Source organism: Rhamphochromis sp. 'chilingali' (assembly GCF_963969265.1).
Source record: "Rhamphochromis sp. 'chilingali' genome assembly, chromosome: 9".
In the NCBI taxonomy this organism is placed as follows: Eukaryota; Metazoa; Chordata; class Actinopteri; order Cichliformes; family Cichlidae; genus Rhamphochromis; species Rhamphochromis sp. 'chilingali'.
Window position 1 is genome coordinate 2,149,980 of NC_137936.1, and position 27,631 is coordinate 2,177,610.

Genomic DNA, 27,631 nt, shown 5'->3' on the forward strand with positions numbered 1-27,631 from the left:
AAATACTAATAAAAAGCATGTAAACATAAGTTTAACTAATATGTGGATAAATGGTATAGAGGCAGGACTTTGTCCTTTAGAGTGTGTTTGTTAGATCCACTGAGCAACCACTCATTGGCTGGTCTGACCTTCCCCCAACCTGTGTGCGCTGCTTGGACACCTGTGTGTGCCTTCGTGTACCAGTCAGATACGCCAGAGACAGAGACGGTGAAAGATCCATTACCCGTGCGGTGAAGAAGCTAACTGGAAAGTAAAAGTCCTTCTTCGCTGAAAATAATGAGAGTGATAGTGTGTTCCGAAGGCCGTGAGCCAACGTGAGCACTGTGAAGCCCCGTGTAGCATTTGTTGCTTTATATGGTCAGGTTTTTTTTCTTTGCTTACTTCGATTGGATTGGTTTTGAGGACCTGAGAAGAATTGAGGATCCCTTTTCCAGTACTGGATGGCGAGCCCAGCCCAAAGAGCCGGATGAACTGGTAGATTGTAACCCGACTGGTTACAAACACACTGAGTGACTACTGAACATTGAGAGACTGCAACTGACTTTTAAAAAAGGACACAAAAGACAATATCAGAATCAGAAACTTTATTGTCATTGTCATGAGAACAACGAAATTAAGAATGGTCCCCGATCATTGCATCATCCCTAGCAATATCAAAATATAAATAAAACAATAAAATTCAATAAATAAAATAGATAGAATACTTAAAATACTAATAAGATATAACAGTAAAACATTCACATACATTCCCACACACATGCTTCAGACCGTGCATAGATTAACACAAGAGTGGCATGATGGACATTTTTTTGTAGTATTCAGATGTGTTATTGCAGTTGGATAACAGCTGTGTTTGAGTCTATTAGTCCTTGCTCTGATTGCCCTGTACCGTCTGCCTGAGGGCAACAGTTCGAACAGGGAGTGGCCAGGATGTGAGGTGTCTTTTATGATGTTTTGGGCCTTTTTAAAACAGTGGGCGTTGTGTAGAACTTCCAGTGTGGGGAGAGGGCAGCCAGTGATCTTTTGGGCGGTGTTAATGATCCCTTGGAGTGCTTTCCTCTGAGCCCCTGTGCAGCTAGTGTACCAGATGCATATGCAGTAAGTTAGAACACTCTCAATGGTGGCTCTGTAGAAGGACACCAGCAGTCTCTGTGTGATGTTATTCCTCCTGAGAATTCTCAGGAAGTACAGTCTCTGTTGGGCCTTTTTCAGCAGCTCGGAGGTGTTCACACTCCAGGAAAGGTTCTCCTCTATATTGACTCCCAGGAAGCGGAAGCTTGCCACCCTTTCTACACAGTCCCCATTTATGAATAGTGGTTGGATCTCTGCCTTTTTCCTTCTGAAGTCTATTATGAGTTCTTTGGTTTTTGAAGTGTTGAGGAGGAGGTTATTGGCCTTACACCATGACGTCAGCTGCTCCACCTCGTCCATCCTTGGGTCGACTATTTGTGGGGTGTCACGGCCTGGGGGATCAGCAAGGGGCTGATCATTATGCTCCTATCTCTCGGTCTCTCTTTCTCTCTCTTTGTTTCTCTCTCTCTCTCCTGTTTTGCTGGGGTGGAACTCATGGTGGGTTCACGCTCTCGGCCCAGCATTGGAAACACCTGGACCTCATCAAGACCAGCTGGTTCTTAAGAGGTAAGAGGTCTGTTGTTCAGCGGTGGATCGTTGTTAAACTCTTGTCAGGTTTCTCGTGCCTGCGTGCTAGATATTAACGTGTGTATCTTTGTACCTAGATTTCCCGGACCCATCCCTGTGTTTCCTCGAGCGGTGTGTGGAAGGAGCAACTGGTCACTAGTAGAGAGAGAGGTCGGAGTGGAGCGTGTGTGTGATTCCCCTTTTCCCCGGATCCCTGGAGCCCTGCCCCCTCACGTCTTGTACAGTATATACCACTACCCCAGCCTGTAAATACACTCGGTGAAGAAACTGTAAATAAACTTTTATTGTTAACTTGCAAATCAGGAGTCCTGCGTGTGGATCCCCAATGGCAACCTGCGACATGGGGTTTATTTTATTCAATTTTGTTTCCACGAAGCGCACTCTACTTTTGTTAAATGTGCACAACCTGCTAAACGTTGATAACTGTTAATAAATGCAATTTTGTTTGTTTTTTTACACCTACTGTGTAGAAGTCCTCTGTTGTCAGACACCCTTGGCTCCTACGAATCTAGAACCTCTCCGATCTGGCCCATATTTCCCCTCTGTCCTCATACTGCGGTTAAAGGTAACTATACTGCCTGTACTACATGCAAAAAAGGCTAGAAGTAGCACTAACAGGTCTTACATGCCCACTAGTATTGCACCACCAGTGCTACATAGGGGCGATCGTGGCTCAAGAGTTGGGAGTTCGCCTTGTAATCGGAAGGTTGGCGGTTCGAGCTCCGGCTTGGACAGTCTTGGTCGTTGTGTCCTTGGGCAAGACACTTCACCCGTTGCCTACTGGTGGTGGTCAGAGGGCCCGGTGGCGCCAGTGTCCGGCAGCCTCGCCTCTGTCAGTGCACCCCAGGGTGGCTGTGGCTACAATGTAGCTTGCCATCACCAGTGTGTGAATGTGTGTGTGAATGGGTGGATGACTGGATATGTAAAGCGCTTTGGGATCCTTAGGGACTAGTAAAGCGCTATATAAATACAGGCCATTTACATAGAATAAAAAGTGGCGAGCCAGCCAGGAGCCTAGAGTGTTGTGTGACAACATTGGAATCCTTTTTGCCCTTTGATCAGACAACTCGCATACTGTGAAAATGGATTTTGACAACAAGTATGCCATTAAAGTACCAAATGCCATAATTTTTAGCGGTGTTGCAGATAGAGAGATAGACAAAGAGGTATTTGAGTTTCTAGAGCAACATGGTACTATTCGTAGAGTACTCGCTGTCGATGATGACTCTTCTGCATTCCACAAAAGTCAGATTGTAGAGTTTGAGTCCAGTGCAGCTGTTGAAATATTAGCACCTAAGCTGCCTTACCTCTTACAGTCCACTGAGAATCCAAATGTCAGTTACCGCATTCGAGCCTTAACTGACGTCTATACCAAGACCGTAGGGGGCAGTGTTACTGAAGCTTATATTAGCAACCTGAAAGGTTTAGCCAAGTTAACTGGGAAGGATTTCAAGGAAGTGTTGCGGGAGGCCATGTCCACAATAGGGAAGACCATTAAAGCTGCTGAGACAGCTTAAATAAACCCTGAAAATGACACTGCTGATCAGACTTGCCCTGTGGTAGGATCCACACAACTTGGAATCTCACCTTCAGTTTTAACTGAACTGGCTCACCCTCCTGAACTCATTCAGGGCACATTCCAACGCCCCATAAGACCAAACTTGACACCTCAAATATTGAGTCCAACTGACCTCGGCCCACCAGAGGTTCAGAAAATAGTAGTCGAGCATGTTGTCAAGAGTGTTGAAAAGGCATCACATGCTCACTCTATATTAAGACTCAGAGCTTTATCTGGCAAGATGCCCAGAACTTACAGTGAAGCTGACTATGAAACATGGCGTTCTCATGTTCTAAGGGTTGGCTCCCGACAGCCCTAAACAAAAAAGCACAACAAACCCGAGCACCAGACCAGGGCGGGCAGAGGGGGTCCAGGAAGGAGGGTCCAAAACAAAAAAAACAAGGAGCACAAGAGTCCGGATTAAACCAAAAACAGGACAACACAAAACAAGACTAGTCATGAGGCCACAGTAAAGTCTGGGGGTCGACCCGGAGGCCGACAACACAAGAGCCAAGACAGATCAGGGGGCCGAGCGTGCACACGGCAACGGCGGTGACGGGCAAACAGCTCCAGGGGCAGAGCGTGCACACGGCAACGGCGGCGACGGGCAAACAATTCTGGAGGCCGACCACTTGGAAGGCAGTGGCGGCCACTGAGCAGGTCTGGAGGTCGGCCGCGATGCCGGCCGCGACGGGCAAACAGTTCTGGAGGCCGACCACTTGGAAGGCAGTGGCGGCCACTGAGCAGGTCCGGAGGTCGGCCGCGATGGCGGCGGCGACAAACCCTTTCCGGAGGCCGTCCCCGAAGGCCATGACGCCACCTTAGAGGCCCGGAAAACGGCCGGCAGAGGCGAGGCGGAACGGGTCGAGCTGGCTCTGACGGTGGCGTGGCAACCGCAGGACCAGGCGAGGCAGGACCAGGCGTGGATGAAGACACGGAGGCAGGACCAGGCGTGGATGAAGACACGGAGGCTGGACCAGGCGTGGATGAAGACAGCGGGACGGCTGCGGAACCTGACGGCAGCGGGACGGCCGCGGAACCTGACGGCAGCGGGACGGCCGCGGAACCTGACGGCAGCGACGCTGCAGGCGGTAGGGCTGCTCAATGAATCGAATTTTAATCACGATTACGATCTGGGCTTTCAACGATCATTAAAAATGACTGAGCCGATTATTAGCCCCTCCCTCATTTATCCGCGACACCTTAAAGGCCAGTCCGTGAAAATATTGTCGGGCATAAACCGGTCCGTGGCGCAAAAAAGGGTGGAGACCGCTGATTAAGAGGACCCGAGGGAAGCTCAGAAAGCTAAGCAGAAGTTATTTGAAGAGGAGAGTGACTGCTGTTGGTTGAAAAGAGAGGTAAAAAAACTTAAGTGGTGTTGCACACTATTTTATATTATTTTTTAAAGTCATTATTCAATACGTTGTTATTGTTAACCCTTTAAAGACGGTCAGAGCTGCACACTCCATTTTGTGTAACTCTTTTTAAATCCCTGTAGAACCTGAACCGCGTAAGCTAGCGCAATAATTTGTTTTGCATATGAAACTGGAGGAGTTGTACTTACATCTTATGCCATCAGCTTGTCCTCAGTCACGGTTTCGTTCCACATAAAGCTTTGCAAAAATTGCATAAAAAGCGCTTGCAGGAACAAAAACATAATATTCCAGAAACACGCTTTGCCGATCCGATCAGCTGTTTATAATACTTCCCACAGTGAAACAGAAGTCAGCGCGAACTATCGCATGACCGCCATTTCCTGGCCGAAACCGGAAGTGACGTCATTTTCGCGGAAATGTAGTTTTTTATTTGTAGGCCTTAAAAACCTATACTGGTCATGTTTGACTTTTCTGAATAGTTTCTGGGATGCTTAGAACTCGAATTGCACTGCTGGAAATAGTTTATTTTGATGCACCTGCTGTTTTCTTTGCAAATTTGCATCATAGGATTGTTTTTTTGTTTTTCCTGCAGTATATAAAAATTGCTGTATCTCCAAAATAAAACTATGAAGACACTCAAAATAAATTTCCTGTTGTTGTAAACTATTTTTTGCAACTTTTTTGTATTTAAAGTTTTGAGGGATAAACCTCTTAAATTTCTCCAAGTAGAAATATATGTAAAAAAACAAAAACGATTTTCAATTTTTTTGTAGTTTATTGCACTTTTTTGCAATTAATGTAGTTACTATGGACTTAATGCATACATATTATTAAAATGTGGGCTATAACAGTTGTATAGCAACTTGAAATGCTCCCACAAATGGCACTACAACATGTAAAAAAATTATATAAGCTCTGGCGGACTTGGTTCTATAGTAGGTCTTAAAGGGTTAAATAAATATCGTCAAATAATCGTGATCTCAATTTCAGTGAAAATAATCGTGATTATCATTTTTGCCATAATCGAGCAGCCCTAGCAGGCGGTGATGCGAATGGTGATGATGTAGAAGTCGGGGGGGATGATTCAGCAGATGACGGCTGAACAGACTTCCCCGGACCGTCAGCAGATGTGAGGATGTGCTGGGCAGGCTCCTCGGACCCTCCAGCAGACGTGACTGGAAGCTGGATGGGCGGCTCGGGCCCTCCAGCAGACGTGACTGGAAGCTGGACGGGCGGCTCGGGCCCTCCAGCAGACGTGGCAGGAGGCTGGACGGGCGGCTCGGGCCCCCAGCAGATGAAACTTGAGGCTTGCTGGGTTCTCCCGAACCCCCAGCAGACGAAACTCGAGGCTGGCTGGGTTCTCCCAAACCCCCCAGCAGACGAAACTCGAGGCTGGCTGGGTTCTCCCAAACCCCCAGCTGACGAAACATGAGGCTGGCTGGGTTCTCCCGAACCCCCAGCAGACGAAACCTTAGGCTGGACTGGCTCCTCAGGCCCTCCAGCTGGAGCAGAAGCAGGACCAGAGGCAATAGGGACCCCTGACTGAGGGTGAAGATGAGTGACTGACTTAGCAGATGACAAAGCTAAGGATTCCTCCACTAACTGCGCTACTGACTGGGCTATGGACTGTAACAATGTTTGGAGAAGGTCTGATTGTGGTAGAGCCTGAGCTATGGGTAGCCGGGGTGAAGACTGAACTACGGGTGACTGAATTTGAGATGAAAGCAGTGGAGTAGGTGACAGGGCTACAGGTGGATGCTGAGCAGGGGACACTGGACACTGAGCTACATGCGGCTGCTGAGCAGGAAACACTGGACACTGAGCTACAGGCGGCTGCTGAGCAGCAAACACTGGACACTGAGCTAAAGGTGGCTGCTGATCAGCTAACTGAGCTGAAGGTGGCTTGGAGAAATTCTGCTGTGGCTGCTCCTGCTGTGGTGTGAAAATGACAACTGCTCCAGTCCGTACCACAGGAGAGAATGGAAGTGTGGTTGGATGATGATGGTGAGGGCTGCATTTCTTCTTTAACGGTGGATCGAACGACTTGGCAATGAACCTTGGCAAAACATACTGCTGACGTCGAGAGCACCAAGTGGCGAGGGCCTCCAGGAGAGCAGCTGAATCCTCCTTCCCTGGGCCGCCCATGCCAAACAGTTCAAAACAAAAACTGGCTCTCAGAGCTGTTACTATCGTTTTTAATCCGTTAATGTCCAGAAAGGTTATGGCGAAGGTAGGGGATGACAAGAAGTTGTCTAGAAACACTACCTCTAGAAGCCTCTTGTAGTTATCCACAGCGTGAATTATGCGCCAGCAATAATCCCACAGCTGTGCGAGGTACTTTCCCTCTGAGGCAAAAGGTGAGTCCGCTGGATCCATCTTATGGTCGCGTCGTTCTGTCAGGGCTCTGTGTGCGGGCAGGCGGAGAGGAGGATCCAAGCGCAGGACTCGAACACAGAATTATAAATCAGAACCTCAGCTTTTATTGCTGACATGAAAACCAAACGTCAAGTGACATGAATACAGAAACCAAAGAAACAGTGACCATGAAGTGACCATGGAATATGGAAAACCGAAACACACAGGCATAATCTGAGGGTACGACGCGACACTGAGCACAGGAAAACACAGGGCTAATATACACAGGGTGGTAATCAGCGAATGGGCAACAGGAGGGAGACACAGCTGGGAGAGATCAGGGTTAACGAGACGGGGGGAACAGAGCTGCACACACTAACATAAGACAAAGACTTTCACAATAAAACAGGAAACATGAATTACTAAACAAGCATGCAGACTTTACATTGAGAGACAGACAGAGAATGACACATGGAACCTGGGGCCCGTTCTTCGTACGTCGCTTACTACATCCAAGATCAAATGACACATCCAAGATCAAATCATCGCGCTAACCGTGAGCTCGCTAATCCGGTTCCCCGAACACACCTGCTGTTGACGATTAGTACAGCTGGACGCAGTAATGTGACATCACTGGGTGTCGTAAAAGGGGCCACGCATCGATAGTAGAAACATTGATCGGCAACCCTCTGATTGGTCGGCGAAAATGTCGACGGAGCGCGCTCGGCTCGGTATTTTTCGGCAGCAGAGCAAGAGCTCTTGAGTGAGGGATTTCAGGAGTTTCAGAGTTTAATCAGAACGCAAGGGAACACTGCAAAGGCTGCAAAAGCAAGGAGCGAGGGCTGGCAGGAAGTTGCTGACAAATTAAACTCGTAAGTAATTTAATAATAACAATAATAATGGAGTGGATTGATATAGCGCTTTTCAAGGCACCCAAAGCGCTTTACAATGCCACTATTCAGTCACTCTCACATTCACACACTGGTGGAGGCAGCTACAGTTGTAGCCACAGCTGCCCTGGGGCAGACTGACAGAAGCCAGGCTGCCATATCGCGCCATCGGCCCCTCTGGCCAACACCAGTAGGCGGTAGGGTAGATTTATTATATTACACTATATTATCCAATATTATATTACATTATATTATAATATGTTATATTTTATCCTCTTTCACATTAGAGCCACGACAGGACCCACTAGAACATGGGAACAGGTAAAAGTGAAATATAAGAATATCCTACAGAATGGTAATATTTATCACTTATATTGCTTTTAGTCTCTTGGAAAGAGACCCTGGAATAATCTGTTTGTTTATAACAGCAACCAAGAAAAGGGCAGAGGAAAAAAAGACAGGTGGTGGTCCTGCACCCCCTCGTCAACAAGTTGGTTAAGTGAATAATACCCTCACGGGAAAATCGATATCTCTCTATGAGCACACTGTCGCGCTGAGCTAAAGGATCCTGTCTATCCCGCAATATACGCTGAATTCTGAGGACTCTCCTTATCAATCTTGCACCTTCCGCAATGGGTGGCTCGCGTATACGGACAGGACATGGCTGCGACAGGCTTCCCAAATCCACCTTCGCTTTTATAGCCGTGGTCTCTCATCTTGATTACACGAAGTAATTTACAATTGCTACTCTGAAATATGAATTAAATCTGTAATAATCACATACATGTAATAGAATGTTAATAGTACATTTCCCTTTTTTAGGAAATGACCTGTGTGAAATCAATAAATGGATCAGGTGCTGCATTGTCTTTAGTTACATTGATGTTATTTATTTATGGTGAAACAGTGGTGGAATATCGCTGTTGCTTTCGTATGATGACGCGGACATACCTGCGTGGCCGCGATCTAATCCTGTTTACATAAAGTAAACCTGCTCCCGAGCAGGTTTACGCTTACGGCTCTGTTGCTATGACAGCAAGTCCCGGATGAGCTTCGGGGAACCGACTGATCCAGGATCACGCGAAATCGTCAACAATCTAATCCGGCTAACCTACTTAGCGAGGTACGAAGAACGGGCCCCAGAACTAAACTAAACGTGAGATATAACTGAGAACAAATCCTTAAGCACGAATAAACAGAAACAAGAAATAATCATCATCATCACTATGAGAATAAGAAAACAATCCATGAAGCAGAATTAAACCGAAATATAATAAACTCAAAATACTGGGTCCAACGGACCCAGAACCGTGACACCAATGCCACCTCCAAGGCTTACCTCCTCTCTGATCTGGACATCGGGTCAGTTGGAGGCGCAGTTGAAAGATTGCAGCGGTCCCAGATCAGATGTACACACTGGGACTCTTTCCCATGTTGCTGTCTGTGTTTATTGTGCTATGGTGTGTTGATATCTGTGCATTCCTGTATTATCCTTTTATGTTACACATTTCAATGTTTTTTTTCCTCGCTACCTGGCCTGACCTGTCTCCCCAATGTGATGTTTGTGTATTGTATGTACGGTCGGCAAGGTCTGTCATCTCGTTTGTGGGCAAAAGACCTGCAACTGACAAATAAAGGCCATTTCATCTCATCATCTCATCACCTGGCCTGTGCCCCGTGATGTTAAACAGCTCCGCTCATTCTTAGGCTTTTCAGAGTACTACAGGCGGTTCATTAAGAACTATTCGAGCATTTTTAAGCCCCTCACTAACATAACATCAGGCTACCCTCCTTTGCGCAAAAGCACAAAGCCTAAAGCTAAGTCTGTCCAGTACCATGACCCCAAGACACCTTTCGGTGAGCGATGGACTCCCTCTTGTGATCTTGCTTTCAAAACCGTCATTGAAAAGTTCAGTACTGCACCTGCATTGGGTTTTGCTGACCTTAAACTGCTATATACGCTCCATACTGACACCAGCACTACAGGGCTTGGTGCCGCACTCTATTAAGAGCAAAATGGCCAGACCAGGGTAATAGCTTATGGAAGCGGTGGGTTGTCTAGGAGTGAATCTTGTTATTCTGCCCATAAGTTTTTATGGGCAGAGTTTTTAGCCTTGAAATGGGCAGTGACGGAAAAGTTTGCTACAGTGCTACACTTGTCTAACTAAAGCTAGCTGACTACAAACAAAAGGAAAACTGAACTTGAGGAACAAAGTAAAGAATTTCCAAACTCTTAAACATTTCAGAGACATTACCATGCACTGCTTTATTAACAGAGAGGAATACTAATACTATTAATATGAGGAATACTCTGTGGTGTTCATGCTTGATTTTTAAGCATATTCACTGATGATTTGTGATAACAATATTGATGTTTTATTTTGAATGAAGGTGCTTCATATTCCACTTAAAGTACGCTGTGACTCCGGATGCTCAGTGTGTCTCTCCCATCCTACAAACTCACACTGGTCCTCAGTATTTTGTTAACCTTAAGGGTGTGCATCTTGTTGTGAATCTGTTCTATATCATGTTGTGCTTTGTTTCCTTTTTCTGTTAGATAGCTGAGGATTGTTTGGTCCTGCTGACCTTTCAGTTTGATTTGTTGAAGCTTTGTGAGGTATAGCTTGTCTCTCATTTTAAATGTGGTTAAACAAAATAGTTAGTCAGCTATTAGTAACTGACTGAATTTAACATGAAGTACAATATGAAATAAGCATTTATAAAAACCTTTATGAACACACAAAAGTAGTTCATTTTGTAATCTTTATGTGTATCAATGTTCATCTGAATACTTGCCTACTATTGTTCTGATACCTATTTCCTATACCACAAACCATTAACCTTTGCTTCTAAAAAACGTCTTTGGTCCAATAATACTATTAAGAAATTGTAACTTCATCATTTATAAATGATGAATGAACTATTAACTGAGACCTTACTATTGTATACTAAAGTGTTAACCTCTTTATTTCCCAAGTGGTCACCACAATCGATGCATTGGCAATGGCCAATTGGCCTGGCAATATTGCAAAAGCCAATAAAGCTGGCCAGAGGATCACATTGGTTTCAATATATAACATTCAAGCTGTAACACTAGCATACCAGAACCAGGAGCTACCTTGCTTTTTACATTATGGTATGGGACGTCACACTATTCACAATGAAAGGGCCAAAGTTTTTAAAGTGAGGGGCTCACATGCACAACATCCAGGTGCTGGGATAGCTTTCAACACAAGCAAAAGCCGCGTGACATTTGTCTCAGCTGCAAAGGTTTTGTAAATAGATGCTAGATTTGGAATTGATTTCAAGTGTTGAGCCTGGATTTGGCAGCTGGGAGTTTTAGGACCCTGTTACCCTGTTTCACAAATCTAAGTGTAATATTACTTAGCTTAACCTAAATGCAGGTATAACTATTGTTGATGAAAGAAATTGTTCTTACTTTGATATAACTTTGGTAAATAAGTGGTAATAACTTATCTCCCTATCATTCCCTTCTTGTTTTCACCATAATATCCGACTATCACATTATTGATGAGCTCTGATAGAAAGTGCTACCAAATATTCTCTAGTGCCCACAGCAGAGCAAAGTTTTCATCAGTGTATTTTAGTAAATATTAAGCTACTCCACTAGGTTCCTCCGGGAAATTCAGTTCAACCCACCAGTCTCACTGTCTGTGTGGGTTGTGATTTTTTGCAGTCTGCTGATCAGTCTGCTGATGTGCTTAAGCACAGTAGTATTAGCAGTAGTATATTAGTTGTCATACCTGCTTAGCAGCAGCATTTTCACACTGCCACCATAAACATATTGGCTTAGTGATGATCACAGTATGTTGATTTACTGTCTCAGCTGTCAGCAGTTGCAGAACCATTAAAATCAGATAAGAAACCGTATTTATTGATGATGAGATCTAACATGATAAATTGTCTCATAATCAAGTGGAAGCCAGCTCTACTACATTCGAGCCGAGATGGTTCACAAATCGTTGAGGGTTATTTTGGAAAGGAGGAACATTCGGTCATTACAGGGTTGCACACCAAGCTCTTGTAACGGAGTTGAGATTGACTGAAACTAGTCTCTGCAGTCTGGGCATGTGCAACGTGAATGGGGAACTGTCACTTGGACAACAGCCTGTTAGGAGGCCCGCCACTCTGATATCTGAAATATCAAAAAAACAACTAAAAACACATCTTTTTAGAATTGCATTTTGTTAACTTTTGTCTGTTTTTGTTTTATACCTTGTGAAGCACTTTGTGATCTTTTATCTAGAAATGTGCTATATAAATAAAAATTTACTTACTTACTTACTTATATTGGGAGGACATTGCAGTTGTTGGCACCTTAGCTGTCTTTCTAAGAACAACATATTTTCCCATTTTCATATTTCACAAAATAACACTCTTTTAACCTTTTGTGCTTGAATTTCATTCATCAGGACTCCAAAAAGTCATCCAAACAACTCATTGCCATCTCTCACTAAATGTGGATAACACATCTGCAGTAATGCCTACAATGTGTGAATGAGTCTTTTTTTTTTGCCATTTTTAACCAGCATAACTCAAATGTTGTACGATGAGAACACAATTAGCATGCTGGTCCAGAAACTGTGACCCTTGCCAGCGTACACAGTGGCTCTTCAGATTTACTGACAAGGCATTAATTTGATATTTGGCATTTTTCAAGGGCCAAAGTGTTGGCAGCTTATCTAGAACTGATGCGCAACACAGACACATGCAAACACCACCGCCGCCAACCTGACAGCAGAATGGGCATGTGTTGTACAACAAGGACTCACAATGTATGCGGCACAGAGATGGATGCATGAGGCACGGATGGCTGTCAGTGTCTGGCCACATACATATGAATGGACATTTGGGGAAGGAAACGTGGGGACATTCAATGTGGAAATACAACACCCAGGACCATCTGGATCATGATGGTAGATGTGAAAGTATGGTCAAATATTTGTAGATGAACAAGAACACACAAACAAACATTCTCACATCACCAGGGAAGCAAAATGCTCCATTTAAATTCATCAAAAATAGCAGACATTATTTTCATAAGTAAGATCTAGCACAATATGTTATGATATTGCTATGGTTAAGACAATATCAAATATAAAGCATTATATATATATATATATATATATATATATATATATATATATATATATATATATATATATATAGCCAGGGATGGGTATCGTTTAGGTTTTATCCAATACCAGTACCAAACCGGTACTTTTGAAACGGTTGCAGTGCTTGAATGGTGCTCGAACCGGTGCTTAAAGACTGAAGAACACAAACTTTGTCCAAAAACCTCTCATTTTTAGCTGTTTTCCACTTTTTCTTTTGTCATTTTAGCCTTTTTGGCCAGGGTGAAGGGAGTATCTGCCATCAAACAAGAGGACAGCCGCATGTAGCTATGATGATGTTTGCTAGTTCACCTTACATGCATTAATGTAATAACTTGGTTAGCCTACTCAACGTAAATTACACACGAACAACATTAAGCTACTCACGCAGAGAAGAACGGCTGCTGCTGCATCCTCATCATTTCTGCTACACTGGCAGGGCTAGGGGCCGGGACTCTCCTCTTTGGGTTCTTGGGGGATGTTGTTAACTCCGGGTCCGATAACAGGCAACCCACCCGCAGTAGATGTGCTCGGTGTGAGGTCTCGCAGCAAGCTATCAAATACGGTGCATTTCTCGGCTTTTAACAAAATGCTATACGTCGCCAGGTGTTTCATCAGATTCGATGTGCTACTTCCTTTGCACAGTATCACAGTATCACCTTAAAGCACTTGTTGCAGGCTGCTGAGTTTGCATCTTTTGCTGTGAAGTACAGCCAGACTTTGACCGCTTCACCTTGGGCATTTTTAATCTGTAGCTCTGCTCTAAAAGAACGTACGTACCTGGGCCCGCCTACTATGCTTGCAAAGGTAAAATGATTGGCTAGAATCCAAAGTGTATGATATCTTAGGAAAAAAAAAAGCACCAAAATAAAGCACCGAAATGTGCGCTGCTTTTTGGTCTGGTTACTACCGTTTATATCAGAAAATCATGGCACCGGATACCGGTACCCATCCCTATATATAGCATTATAAAAAATTAATATAACAGCGATTTAAGTCAGATTTGATTTAATCACCATTGAATGACAGAATACACCATTTAAGTATGCTGCAGAACCACACACACACACACACGCTCTACACTGGATCCCTTCAACACCTCCAATCAGCAGTGGAATTAGGGTTGCCAACCGTCCCTTGAAAAACAGAATCGTTCCGTATTTAGAAACAAAAGTATTGAGCTGAAAAGGGTATGCACTTTGTCAAATGGTTAAAAAAATAATTACACACACAAATACAAGAGCTACACTTCCCACACTGGGAAGGGTGAAGACAATTGGGTCGCCCAGCCCTGGCCAATTAGGCGTCCCTTTTTTTTTCTTCAGGGAGTTGGCAACCCTAACTGGAATGGTTGGATGGATGAATAGACAGATGGATGGAATTTCAGCAAATGGAAATCCCGACACTCACTGTATACATCATATAAAACAGCAAATGTCATTTTAAAGTCAAAGGCAGAAATTTTCTTTGTGAGAACTTTGTGAGAGGGTGATGACTCATCGTGTGTAAGCTGAGGCTTCGGGGGAGATGTGACCAGTAAACAAATTATCTCTGAATGTCACGTCATATTATTTATCGAATATGAACTATTAGGTTTTCTATGTCATTTTTTAAATATCAAAATATTTACACATGTCATCATGTAACTCCCATATGAAGTGGATTTTCAAATTCTTTTCATGAAATGGAATCAGGAATCAGGGATGGAATTATATGTTGAGTGATACAATACAAAGGAGTCTTAACAGCACTCACATGCATGTGAGTCATGCAAACACAACAGGGACTGGGATTAATGATGACATTTTGAGGCCAAACAGTCACCAAAACTTTCAGAATTTAGATTTAGTACTTCTTAGTGCTCCAAAATATATCTGATGAGCAAATCAAAACTCGATAAAGGCACAATGACCCATACTGTACACACATACATTACAACAGCGGAGATGTAAAATGAATACTTACAGGCACGTCCACATACTTCGAAGCAGCTTTTACCTTGACAAAGATAGAAAAACACTGAGTACAGCAGCTGAACAAAAGTTGTCCAGGTGAGACATAGCATCTTATATCTTCTCACCTTCTGAACTAGAAACACTGATTTGTGGTGATATTAGCTGCACAAATGCACTCATTGTTATTGCATTCATAATTTAACAGTTTAGCTTTTGTAGTGTTGTGGAAATTTAGGGGCGCTAGTGCCAGAGAAGCTCACCAAAAAATATACCGTAGTTTCACGACCATAAGGCGCACTTAAAAGTCTTAGATTTTCTTCAAAAAGTGCGGCGCGCCCTATAGCGCAGTGCGCCCTGTGTGTTGTAAGGAGGACGTAGTAGAGAACACCATGAGAACGCTAAAGGGTGAAGTGTGGGCGTTGATCGTATATACCGGACAATCGCACATACCTGTATAAAAGGACAGGTATGTGCATTATGTGGAACATTGTTGTTTTAACAACCCTGAAAATGGCAAAGAGACACGCTTATGAAGCACAGTTTAAACTGAAGGCCATCAGCTATGCGGAGGAACATGGAAATCGAGCAGCGGCGAGAGAATTTAAGATTAACGAATCGATGGTTCGCAAATGGAGGAAGCTAGAAAACAAGCTCCGGCAGGTCAAGAAAACGCAGCTGAGTTTCCGCGGACATAAGGCGAGGTGGCCCGAGTTGGAGGAAAGACTCAAGCGGTGGATCATCGAGCAAAGAACGAGCGGGAGAAGCGTTTCGACGGTCACCATTCGGCTAAAAGCAGTTTCACTAGCTGAAGAGATGAACATTGAACATTTCCAAGGAGTTCCGTCTTGGTGCTTTCATTTTATGAAACGGTGCCATTTTTCCATCCAGACCGGGACTACGGTAGCGCAGCAACTTCCAGCGGATTATAAGGAAAAGCTGGCCATCTTCCGCTCCTACTGCAGCAAACACATCGGCGACAAAAACATCCAGCCCAGCCACATCACAAACATGGACGAGGTCCCGCTCACTTTTGACATCCCGGTGAGTCACACTGTGGAGAAGAAGGGGACCAGCACGGTAGCGATACGCACAACGGGGTATGAAAAGTCTTCTTTTACTGTTGTGCTTGGCTGCCATGCTAATGGACAGAAACTGCCGCCTATGGTGATTTTTAAGCGAAAGACTTTGCCTAAAGAGAAGTTTCCAGCAGGAATCATCATTAAGGCAAATGAAAAGGGCTGGATGGATGAGGAAATGATGAAAGAGTGGCTGAGGGAGGTGTATGTAAGGAGACCAGGTGGTTTTTTCCACGCATCACCATCGCTCTTAATCTGTGACTCTATGCGTGCCCATCTCACAGCCGATGTGAAAAAACTAGTGAAACAAATGAACTGTGAGCTTGCTGTCATTCAGGAGGCCTGACAAAGGAACTCCAGCCGCTGGACATCGGTGTGAACCGCCCGTTCAAAGTAAGGCTGCGAGCGGCCTGGGAGCGATGGATGACCGGTGGAGACCACAGTTTCACTAAGAGTGGAAGGCAGCGCCGGGCGAGTTACGCCACAATTTGCCAATGGATTGTAGATGCTTGGGCTAACATGTCTGCTGGCACTGTTGTTCGAGCTTTCGCAAAAGCCGGCATCATTTCCGAGGAGCCGCACGGCACGGAAAGTGACTCTGACAGTGAAGAAAGTGAACTTGGCATGTTTGATGGAGATTTAGCGCAGCTGTTCAATTCAGACACAGAGGATGAGGACTTCGATGGGTTTGATGATAAAAATGTGAGTACCAAACTTTGTTTTGCTCCTGCTTTATTTTTAAATATGCACACTTGTATGCTTGTGTGTTGTTGATGATGACGATTACCGGTAATAGAAATGGGAGTAAGGTACCGAACTCAGGTTTGCTCCCGCTTTATTTTTAAATACGCATACGGTACTTGTATGCGCCCTATGGTCCAGTGCGCCTTATGTGTGTGTTAAATACAGTAATGGCACACATAACTGAGACTGCGCCTTTTAGTACAGTGCGTCTTATGGTCGTGAAAATACGGTAATGATATTACAGTTAGCATAAATGATTAACATAAAAACTATAACAATTTCAATGAACTAGTGAGCATAGAAATACACATATCAAAACAGATGATTATAATATGATGCTATGAGAATTTATATAGTTGCACACCATTGTAATTTACAAATGCATACAATGTGGGGAGTTTTATAAAATATTTGTATACGCACACTCAGTGCCAATGCAGTGTTTATGAAAATGGTCCACTTGTGTATGAGGAGATACATACATACATAGAGTATCAGTATAGTGAGATAAATGGATGCTTTTTCATTAAATCAAATTTAAACCCCTTAATTTACCAGAACAAAAGGTAGCTTTAGAATTAATAACAAATTTCCTACATAGGTGCGCTTTCACTGAGGAAATGAAGATGTCTGTTAAAATTGTTCATTACATTCAAAAGTTCAGTTACAGTAGAAAAGCGTCACACTATGATTTACACACTGCCATTTACAGACCAAGTAAATTATTAGTGAAGTATTCTTATTCTGATGCATCTTTATTAAGCTATGTCTCTGAGTGTGTTAACTGCGTGTAGCCAAGTACAGGATAGGGTAGGGGAAATTAAAGTAAGATGGAGAGAATGGGCCAATAGCTAGATTCGTAGGAGGGATAAAGTGAGTTGCGTGGAGAAGAATGACTGGAGCCACAGGTAAAGTTGCTATGAATTGTATTAAACTATTTAGCAACAATTTAACAGCATTTCATGAACAGGAATTAAATCATAAAATAAAATACAGTGACAGCAATAATAATAACAATCAGAATCCTATCTGAGCTCAGATATGTCAGTCTTGCCGGCTTAATAGTCAGTGTTCAGTCAAGTCAAATCCAATAGGTTGTGATTGGTGCGATTTCGTCCTACCGCACTGTTGCAATTGTTCGTGAGAGAAGAGCAACCTGCCCTTCTGGGCCAACTCGGAATGGCTGTGGTTCGGTTCAAAGGGAAAGGCTCGCCATCTTCCTCGTCAGGAAGAGATCCAGGTCTCACGATCCCATAAAAAAAAACCTAGCCAGCACACTTCTAATGTTCAACTCTCAGAGAGGATCTTGTCCACTTCATCCGCTCCCATGCAGATCGCGATGGTTTCAAGGTCCGAAATGTTCACAATAAATCAGGTCCGTTTCTCCAAGGTCCATGCAGATCTCCGGTATGGATATTTGCTCAATTTATCAAGTTAATAGTTATTTTCCAGCGAAAAGCTTGGCGGTGAAAATCAGCGATGGTCTCGTGCACCTCCGTCTCTCTCTGTGTCTGAGCACGTGACGGTACAGAGCAGGGGAAGGCGGGGCTTGTTCCTTCCTAACCAGTAGGGGTGTTAAATATACTCTTTGGGTTTTATTCTTATATTTATAGTATTTATCTTTTATTATTGATTCATTTTTGATCAACTCAGTGATTAACAGAGTAATGATAAATCCCAATTAACAATAACATGTTGTAGTGCATTACTGAGTCATGTAAACTCACTGGGTTACATCAGCTTTTATAATAACTTAATATCTCAGATCATAGCTAGTTTAGGTAGCTGCCAGCTACTAATGCAAAGGCCAGTAGAACCTCGCATGTCAATTGTCTTTGCAATAGAAAAAGGAAACATATACAACACTACAGTAAAAGATGGTTTTTAGGAGGTTAAAACTACCATCCACTGGTTTCTGATGTTTTCTTTAGAAGCTCTGAGCAATTTTGCCATTGCTGTTTGGTGACAGAGGCACAGAGCTCAATGCTGATGCATGCTCTTCTACTCACAGAAGTAAATCAATGAGTATGTCTAATGAAGTCAAAATAGAACTAGAGAATATATGTTTTCATAGAAAAACAAAACACCTGTAGCTCAGGTGGCAGAGCAGGTCAGCCACTAATCAGAAGGTCGGTGGTTTGATCCCAGGCTGCCTCCTGGCTGCATGCCAAATATCCTTGGGCAAGATACTAACCCCGTGTTTGCCTACTGGTGGTGGTCAGAGGGCCCGGTGGCGCCAGTGTCCGGCAGCCTCGCCTCTGTCAGTGCGCCCCAGGGCAGCTGTGGCTACAATGTAGAGGGGTCAAAGCTTTCAAAGAAAAGCGTCTGGACTTCTTTAAGTTGCTTGAAGACGTTTCACCTCTCATCCGAGAAACTTCTTCAGTTCTAAGGTCAAATGGTGGAGAGTCCCAGATTTAAACCTAGTGGGAGTTTCCCCCCACAGAGGGACAAAAGGACCCCCTGATGATCCTCTAATTGCCTGAGCCAAGGTGTGAAACTGGCTGTGGGTCCCAATCAGCCAGGGTTTCGGGTGAGCACATTGTGAAACCTGGCCCCACCTTATCATGCGAATTCCTGAGGTCAGATGGCCCAGGATGTGAGTGGGCGTTAAGGCATCTGGGGAGGGAACTCAAAACTGGATTATAGATGGCTTCTTTCACTCCTCTTTCAAACCATCTGTCCTCTCTGTCCAAAATGTGAACATTGGCATCCTCGAAAGAGTGTCCTTTATCCTTAAGATGCAGATGGACAGCTGAGTCTTGTCCTGTGGAGGTGGCTCTTCTGTGTTGTGCCATGCGCTTGTGAAGTGGCTGTTTGGTCTCTCCAATGTAGAGATCTGGGCATTCCTCGCTGCACTGTACAGCATACACCACATTGGGCATGTGTTTTGGCGTTTTGTCTTTCGGGTGAACCAGTTTTTGTCTGAGCGTGTTGCTGGGTCTGAAATGCACCGGGATGTCATGCTTGGAGAAAACTCTCCTGAGTTTTTCTGATACACCGGCTACCACCGGCTATCAGAAAAACTCAGGAGAGTTTTCTGGGCTGCCCCGGACTCTGTGGGGCCGGGTGGTGCTGCTGTGGGCCCCGGTCTGCATTAGCCTGGGCCCCCTTGCCCTGGTGGGTTCCAGAGTGTGGGGGTGTCTACTGCCCTACCCTCATTTTTAAATGCATATAGACACTGAGGGTTTTCGGGAGGAGACGTGCTGCTCTCTGGCAGGAAGCACCATGCCCTCGTTCTGTTAACCGTCAGGGCTGGGGGGCTGGGAGGAGGTGCTGGCCATCGGATTGGGGTCTGGGATGCGGGGCCTCCCCGCTACTGTAGATACGGAGGCGGTCTGCTTTGCTCCACCCCAGACAGATGGGTTACATCTCCTGGGTCTGGGTACGGTTTGCCCCTCTGGGGGCAGGGGTACCCGGACCTGGGATATAGAGTATGTTTGGGGAGTGTGAATGTGTGTGCAGTGTCTATTTATATCTGTCTGGAGGTGGGAATGCACGTTTGTGTCTGCGTGCGCCTGTTCGTCTGTGTCTATATGTCAACTTGGGTCTTAGACTCCACCTCTCTGGGAATATCTCAGGCTCTTCGAGGTATGGAGGCCTATCTCCCCTCACCACAGGGTCTATCTCCCCTCACCACACTCCCTGCCGGTGGCTGATGCCCTCAGACGTTGGTGTGTTGGTGGTTCTTGGTGTCTGGGGCTGGGCGCTCATGTATGTGGCCGATTGGCGGGGCCTGGCACCTGTGGCCCGGCTGGACCCCTTCCGGGGGGTGGGATGCCCTCAGACCTCTGGCCTCTGGGCCTGAGGCCCGGTCCTCTCTGGCACAGCTGGCTGCCGGCAGAGCCCGCGGGCACGTCACTGTAACCCCCTCTGGCCTCTGCTCCGTGGCTGCTGGGTGACCTCTTATTTGGGGCTCTCCTCAGCTCTTCGCAGGAGGGTGGCATGGTTGCCCCCCTGGTGGTCCTCCTTGGGTCCTATTCTGGGGCCTCTGGATGTCTGGGCCTGGATCACCTCCATACCTTCTTCATGCCCTGGGGGACGGGGCTATGACTCCCCACACTCCCTAGCAGATCGTTACATGGAGAAACCTTTTGAATACAAGCGTGCTGATCCACACAGGTATGCACACAGGTGTACACACGGGTGTTCACGGACACAAACTACACCTTTCTTGGCTGCTGCCTCAAAGCACATTGTGCGCTGTCGATCTTGCGTGCTGCACAACAACATGTAATATTTAGTATCTACTGTTATCTACTGTTAGCTAGTTTATTGTGATGGTGTTGTTTTTATTATGTTGCTCTTTCTTGTTTGTTTTCTCTTCTGTTTTTTCTTATCTCCATACAGGTGATCCAGGTGTTGTGTTTGTTTTTCCTTTTTTTTTCTTTCTCCCTTTCTCACCGTCTCTTCTCCCCTCTATTTTTCTTTCTCTCCCTCCCTTTTTTAAAAATTCTTTCTCCCTGTCCTATCCCCCAGTCATGTCTGTCCCGTCTGTAACAACCGAAAACCAAATAAAATAAATACATAATCATAATAAAGGTCAATCAAATGGACCAATATGGTAAAGCCATGATGATCCAATTGGTAAAGTAAATCTGCTTGGCATTTTTCTTGGCCTTGAGACAACAATTCTGATGGCTAAAGATCCAAACGGGACAGGCAAAAAAACCCCAAAAAACATCACAGTTCAACACCAGTTCAATCAGATTCAGGACTGAGTTCAGGACTTTGACTAGGCCACTCCAAAGTCTTCATTTTGTTTTTCTTAAGCGTTTCAGAGGTGGACTTGCTGGTGTGTTTTGGATCATTGTCCTGCTGCAGAACACAAGTGCACTTTAGGTTGATGTCACATTCTCCTTCAGGATGTTTGGGTAGACAGCAGAATTCACAGTTCCATTTACCATAGTAAGTCTTCCAGGTCCTGAGGCAGCAAAACAGAACCAGTCCATCATAGTAAGACAACCATATTTTACTGTTGGTATGCTGTTCCTTGTCTCAAATGCTGTCTTACTTTTACACCAGGTGTAATGGGGACGCATCAACATGTTTTCTGGAAAAATGATACGAGTCTTTGTATTGCTTTTGGCTTTCACTTTGGAACCATTTTTGCCCAGCTTCTTTATTATGGTGGAGTCATGAACACTGACCTTAACTGAGGCAAGTGAAGCCTGCAGTTCTTTGGATGTTGTTATGGGGTCCTTTGTGACCTCTTGAATGAGTCATCACTTTGCTTCCGGTTAATTTTGGTCGACCGGCCGCTCCTGGGAAAGTTCACCACTGTTCCATGTTTTCTTCATTTATAAATAAAGGGTCTCTCTGTGGTTCGCTGCTGTCCCGCAGCTCTAGAAATGGCTTTAAAACTTTTTAATGCTGAGAGATCTCAATTACTTTGTTTTTCATTTGTTCCTGAATTTCCTTGGATTGTGGCATGATGTCTGGCTCTTGAGGATCTCTTGGTGTACTCCACTTTGTCAGACCTTTGCTATTTAATCCAAAATTTTAGGTCCAATTATCTAGCTCTTGAGCATTGCCGCAATCTAAAAATTCCAACAGTGCCTGAAAGCATCAACTCTGTGCTTTTTCAGTGATATTAGGGTGATTATGGTAATCCCAGGCAGGTCGACACATCAGAATCTAAGCAAATACAGAAAACAACAAAGCAAACAGCAAAATAAAAATAAATAAAAATAAAACTCCAAATATCCGAAAAAATGCCTGTTGTCTGTACAGCCCCACCACATTCGTTCACTCTCTCTTCTCTGAAACAACTTTCATTTTCACAGGGCTGCTGTGACATCATACCTCAGGTGACTCTAATATCACTTAAAAGCACAGAGCCACTTTCAGGAACTGCTGGAATTCTTTTAACTCTTTAAAGGTTAAATGATTTCGTTAAAATATTTGGTGGGGGTAGGTTTAGGTTTTTTTCTCCCTAGTCATATACACTTTCATTTAGAAACTGCATTTCGAGTTTACTTGTATTATCATTGTCTAGTAGTTATTTTTTTATTTGATGACCTGAAGTATTTAAGTGCGACAAATATGCAAAAGAATACAAAATCAGGAAGGGACAAACTTTTTTTTCACAACACTGTATAGTTTGTTTTCTTCTGAAAAGGAAACTCTTTGAGGTTTTAAGTTGAGCACACCATTATAATGTAATATGATGTAATTGATGTAGTGCAGTGGAAATATATCAAACAGGAAACTACTAGAAGGCCATATATATATATATATATATATATATATATACACACACACACACACACACACACACACACACACACACACACACACACACACACACACACACACACACACACACACACACACACACACACACACACACACACATGTACTACTTACTGTGAAAGACAGGAAGGAAGAGAAAAGTGTTCCCTCATCATATCTGGAAAGCTTGGTTAACACACTCTCTAGAATGACGACAAACTAGGAAAGAAGAGAGGAAAAAGAAGCCTCAGAGAAATGACTTTACATTTGGGAACATAAGCTATCACAAATTGTGAGTCGTATATAAAATTGGATTCTTGTCGTTATCATCTCATCTCATTAAGTCTTTATGGTGCTTTTGAATTTTTCGTGTCTTTTGGTGACTTCTTTAGCCTCAGACTAAAGAGCTAACTTGGATGAGTGATGAAACATCTCTTCCATTGAAAATCCTATGTCCAGATGAGTGATGATTTCTTTACCCGGATGGCTAACCATGCATTCATACATTTAAATGAAATTGTAATAGTTTAAAATGAGCCTTTTTGTTATATTATGTCTCTCTGTAGTTGTTTTGAATGCCTGGTTTAGGTTTTATTGCTGTCATTTGTTTGTCTTTTCAACAAGAACTGAAACCATGCTAGGAACATGTAGTGTACTTTTGTACCTTAGCTACTAGCAGAGTAATCATCTCCTTCACCGTCTCCTCAATTAGATTGTTGATTTGGGAGTGATATTGCCTCTGCAGAAGAATAAGAGGAAGAAAAAAATGTTAGACTGTTCACCCTCAGTAGATTACACTTGGTAACCTCTGTTTGACACCAGCCACTGAAAAGAAACACTGGAAGTTTTTACACTAAATAGTATTTAATTATTAATTTGCCGTGGCATAGTTATTATATATAGCATGAGCTGCAGATATTTTTAAGACTGGACTGACTGCCTATTCAGGAGTGAAAATAAATTTTTCATAGCATGTCATCTCTAAAACCTGTGTGATATTCTTCTCATGAAAGTGAGTTAAAAAAAAATACTCCTGTCCAAAACTTTCAGTAAATCCAGCATCTTTTGAATGTCAAAAGAAGGCTTTCAGCCGCTGCACATGAGTAAATCTAGCTCCAACCTATCAAGGTATATTTTGTACAGCCTGGTCTTGTTTATATGACCTGCAAACAAAACAAACAAACAAACAAAAACCACCAATGAAAACACTGAGGTGAATTAAGATTTTGCAGGATTCTGGAGTCTATCATCTCAATATTGTAGTTTCAAAATGCAGACATCCAGCATCACATTGTTGGGTGACTAGTGTAAGGTCGTTCAAATTCTGTGTTAGGTTGTTTCTGAACAACCTAACGATTTTCTCTCATCTCAGAGTGAAAGTTTGGGTTTTCTTTGAAACTTTGGCAAAGTGGTGATACATCCAAAGAACTAGTACTTACATACAATTGTTTGAATTAGTGGTCTTCAGTCTTTTAGAAGCAACTTCAAGAGACCTGTAAATCTAGAAGACTGACGTCTTTGGACTTTACGATTGTGCCAAGTAATATAAATCCTTATGGTGGCAAAGAAAAACTACCAGTTGTCAGTTAGTCATGATCACTAATAAGAAGTGAATGGTCCTGGACCTTCAAGTCAAGTTAAAATACACTGTAGAACATTTAGCTCTATCTATTAAAAGATTTAAGCTCCAAATTACCATGACATTCAAACTTTTGACCTCAAGTGTATCCAAGATTTAAATTGTGTGATGTCCAATATGAATCATTTTAAACTGGAGGGAAATCCACTCTGAAAGCAAGTGCGTTTACGGGAGATATTTAGTATTTCCTACCTCCTGCCCCAGGTCCATGGCACACAGCTTGGCTGACTGGACCTTGGCGTCCACCATGACATTAAACATGGTGCAGATGGATTGAGGCACTCGGAAGTCTGTGGTCCGGCTGCTCCTCTGAAGCTTGGCCTCAAAGGCTGTCCTTGTCCTAGTGAAGGAATTTTCCAGGCTATAGCCATTTAGAAGTGTGACCCAATAATGACCCAAAGTAACAATTATATCGGAAATCTAATCATATGAACATGAAAATAGCCCAGTTACAGAAGTATTTTTACTTTTTCTGACTACCTTTTAGTACATTTGTTCAGTTATTAAAAAAAGAAAAACTTTTCTCACTCATTTCTTTTATATTTTTCCCTCTCTTCCTCTCCCCTGACACAAAGTATAGTTCCCTAAAACTGTAATAGTAATTCTTCAAACATGTTACCAGTCATGTATGGGCAGAAATCTGTGCCATCAGAAACTGAATTTGAATCGAATTGAATCTGAATTGTAACTTGAATAAATGCTTTTACAAACTGAATATGAATTAGCCTAATTTGAAATTCAATTTATTGGTCTGAAAATGATCATCACTAAATTGAAATTGAATTTTATATTTTGAAAATGAATTCATTTGCTTTGCTTTGAAACTGTATTTTATGCTTTAAAAATTGTAGCTCTCGAATAATTTCAGATTCACCTTTCATTCATAAAAAACGAATTAAGCATGCGCTCAGTACCCTAAGAATTATTATGGTAGTTATACACAGTGATAGTTGTATATCATATTATACCACTTCAAACAGAGATGATCCAGTAATGCTGCACTAATGAATTACACTAACTATTCACTTTAGCTAAAGTTATTAAGTTAGCTAAAGAGTTGGGATGCTGTGTAAGACATAAATAAATCTAAAACACAAAGGTTTGGACACCGTTTTGCATGTTTCCCTACTGTAGGGGTCTCTGCAAGCATACAGAGGGGGTACTCTGAGAGGGTCCAAGATGACAACTTTGGAATTCTACTAGAAACAGTCGATCATATTTGTTGTCAAAGCTGAATCCAGGGCAAACTACGCTAAATTAGTGTTTTTAGCTAACAGCTACAATAAGCATAAAAGTTACTGTATGGCTATCATTTGTTAACATGACGCTTGTTCTTATACATGTAATACATTTATTACCAACCTGAGAGTTTATCCGCTGGTCATTCGACATGACGAATGACTTCTGAAGTCTTAATCTAGCTCAAGATGCTGTAGATTCCCGTCGGTAACAATTTCGGTCCGCTAGTAAAACGTAGTTCTATTAATCTGCACTCGATTACTCTTGAACTGGAACCGGATGTTAGTTCCAAAAAACTGAATTTTGGAACTGAAACTGAATGGTGAGAAGTGAATCTGAAATTATTCGAGAGCTAAAATTTTTAAAGGATAAAATACAGTTTCAAAGCAAATCAATTCATTTTCAAAATATAAAATTCAATTTCAATTTAGTGATGATCATTTTCAATAATGTAATAATGTAATAAATTGAATTTCAAATTAGGCTAATTCAAATTCAGTTTTTAAAAGCATTTATTCAAAATACAATTCAGATTCAATCTGAGCAATTCAAATTCAAATTTAACTTATTCAAATTCAGTTTCTGATGGCACAGATTTCTGCCCATAGTCATGTTTCAAACCCATTTTCAATTCATATATCACTACTACAATATATACACTACAACTGTTTTCTAGCAGTCACACCTCATCTTACCGTTTGACACAGGATTCTATCATGTCACTAGACATCAGCTTCAGTCGGGTCTCAAGGTGTTTTCCAAACTCTTCTTCTGGCCAGTGGAGATCTCTGATGAATGTCTGCAAAGCATCAAGCTTCCAGAAGAGATCTTCTGATGTCCCTGAGCCATTACTGTAGAAAAATTAAACACATTTTTAGACATTATGTGTATATTCATGCAAACAAAATAAAAGACAAAAATCACTTTTATGGTGACTTCATTTACAATTCATTTACAATGCATAAAATAGTAATAAGACAAAAGACTTATCATGAATTGTATGTCTGTGGTCATAACTGCGTAAATTTGGGGTTCAAACTCAAAGCATTTTTGGGCTAATTTCAAGAACATAGTAAAGGACATTAATTGTGACTTTGAAGTGATTTAAAACCAGGTTTTCCAGAACTAATGAAATCCTCAATTTCCTGATGACAAAAGGGCCTTTTTTGGGGGAAAGCAAGGACTGCTTGGACCAGGATGAGCAGCACTCCCACTTATCACTGACCACATTATTAACTTGGTAAAGCCAAGTACATCATATTTGATACACAAGCTTTAGTGAGTTTTTGACACTTGTACATGATTAGTGTGATTCTCCAATATGTGCCTTTCTGTTGATTGTATATATTTCTTATGTTTGTTATTTATCCCTGCTGTCTTACTATTTACATTTTATTCCTGCACAGTCGGTGTAGAGCACAATAATGGGCTATTCTATTCTATTCTATTCTATTCCAAATGAGAAAATCCAAGGGCGATTGTGGCTCAAAGAGTTGGCAGTTTGTCTTGTAATCGGAAGGTTGCCGGTTCGAGCCCCGGCTTGGACAGTCTTGGTCGTTGTGTCTTTGGGCGAGACACTTCACCTGCCGCCTGCTGGTGTTGGCCAGAGGGGCTGATGGCGTGATTCTGTCAGTCTGCCCAGAGCAGCTGTAGCTACAACTGTAGCTGCCTCCACCAGTGTGTGAGAGTGAATGAATAGGGGCATTGTAAAGTGTTTTGAGGGCCCCAAAAAGCACCATATAAATGCAATTTATTATTATTACATAACCAGTAC

The 27,631-nt window shown here is 43.0% G+C and overlaps 1 protein-coding gene across 2 annotated transcripts in view; it reads right to left on the reverse strand.

The window, feature by feature from the left end:
• The window catches only part of LOC308402256 (calcium-dependent secretion activator 1-like), a 336,790-nt gene that overhangs the window by 45,823 nt on the left and 263,336 nt on the right, over window positions 1–27,631 (reverse strand). For both annotated transcript variants that reach the window (XM_080890943.1, XM_080890942.1), the window contains 5 exons: window positions 26,553–26,708; window positions 24,811–24,958; window positions 23,644–23,718; window positions 23,115–23,198; window positions 14,939–14,971 (listed from right to left, as the gene is read on the reverse strand). In XM_080890943.1, the coding sequence (XP_080747069.1) occupies window positions 14,939–14,971; window positions 23,115–23,198; window positions 23,644–23,718; window positions 24,811–24,958; window positions 26,553–26,708 (496 nt within the window). The remainder of the gene's footprint in view (window positions 1–14,938; window positions 14,972–23,114; window positions 23,199–23,643; window positions 23,719–24,810; window positions 24,959–26,552; window positions 26,709–27,631) is intronic.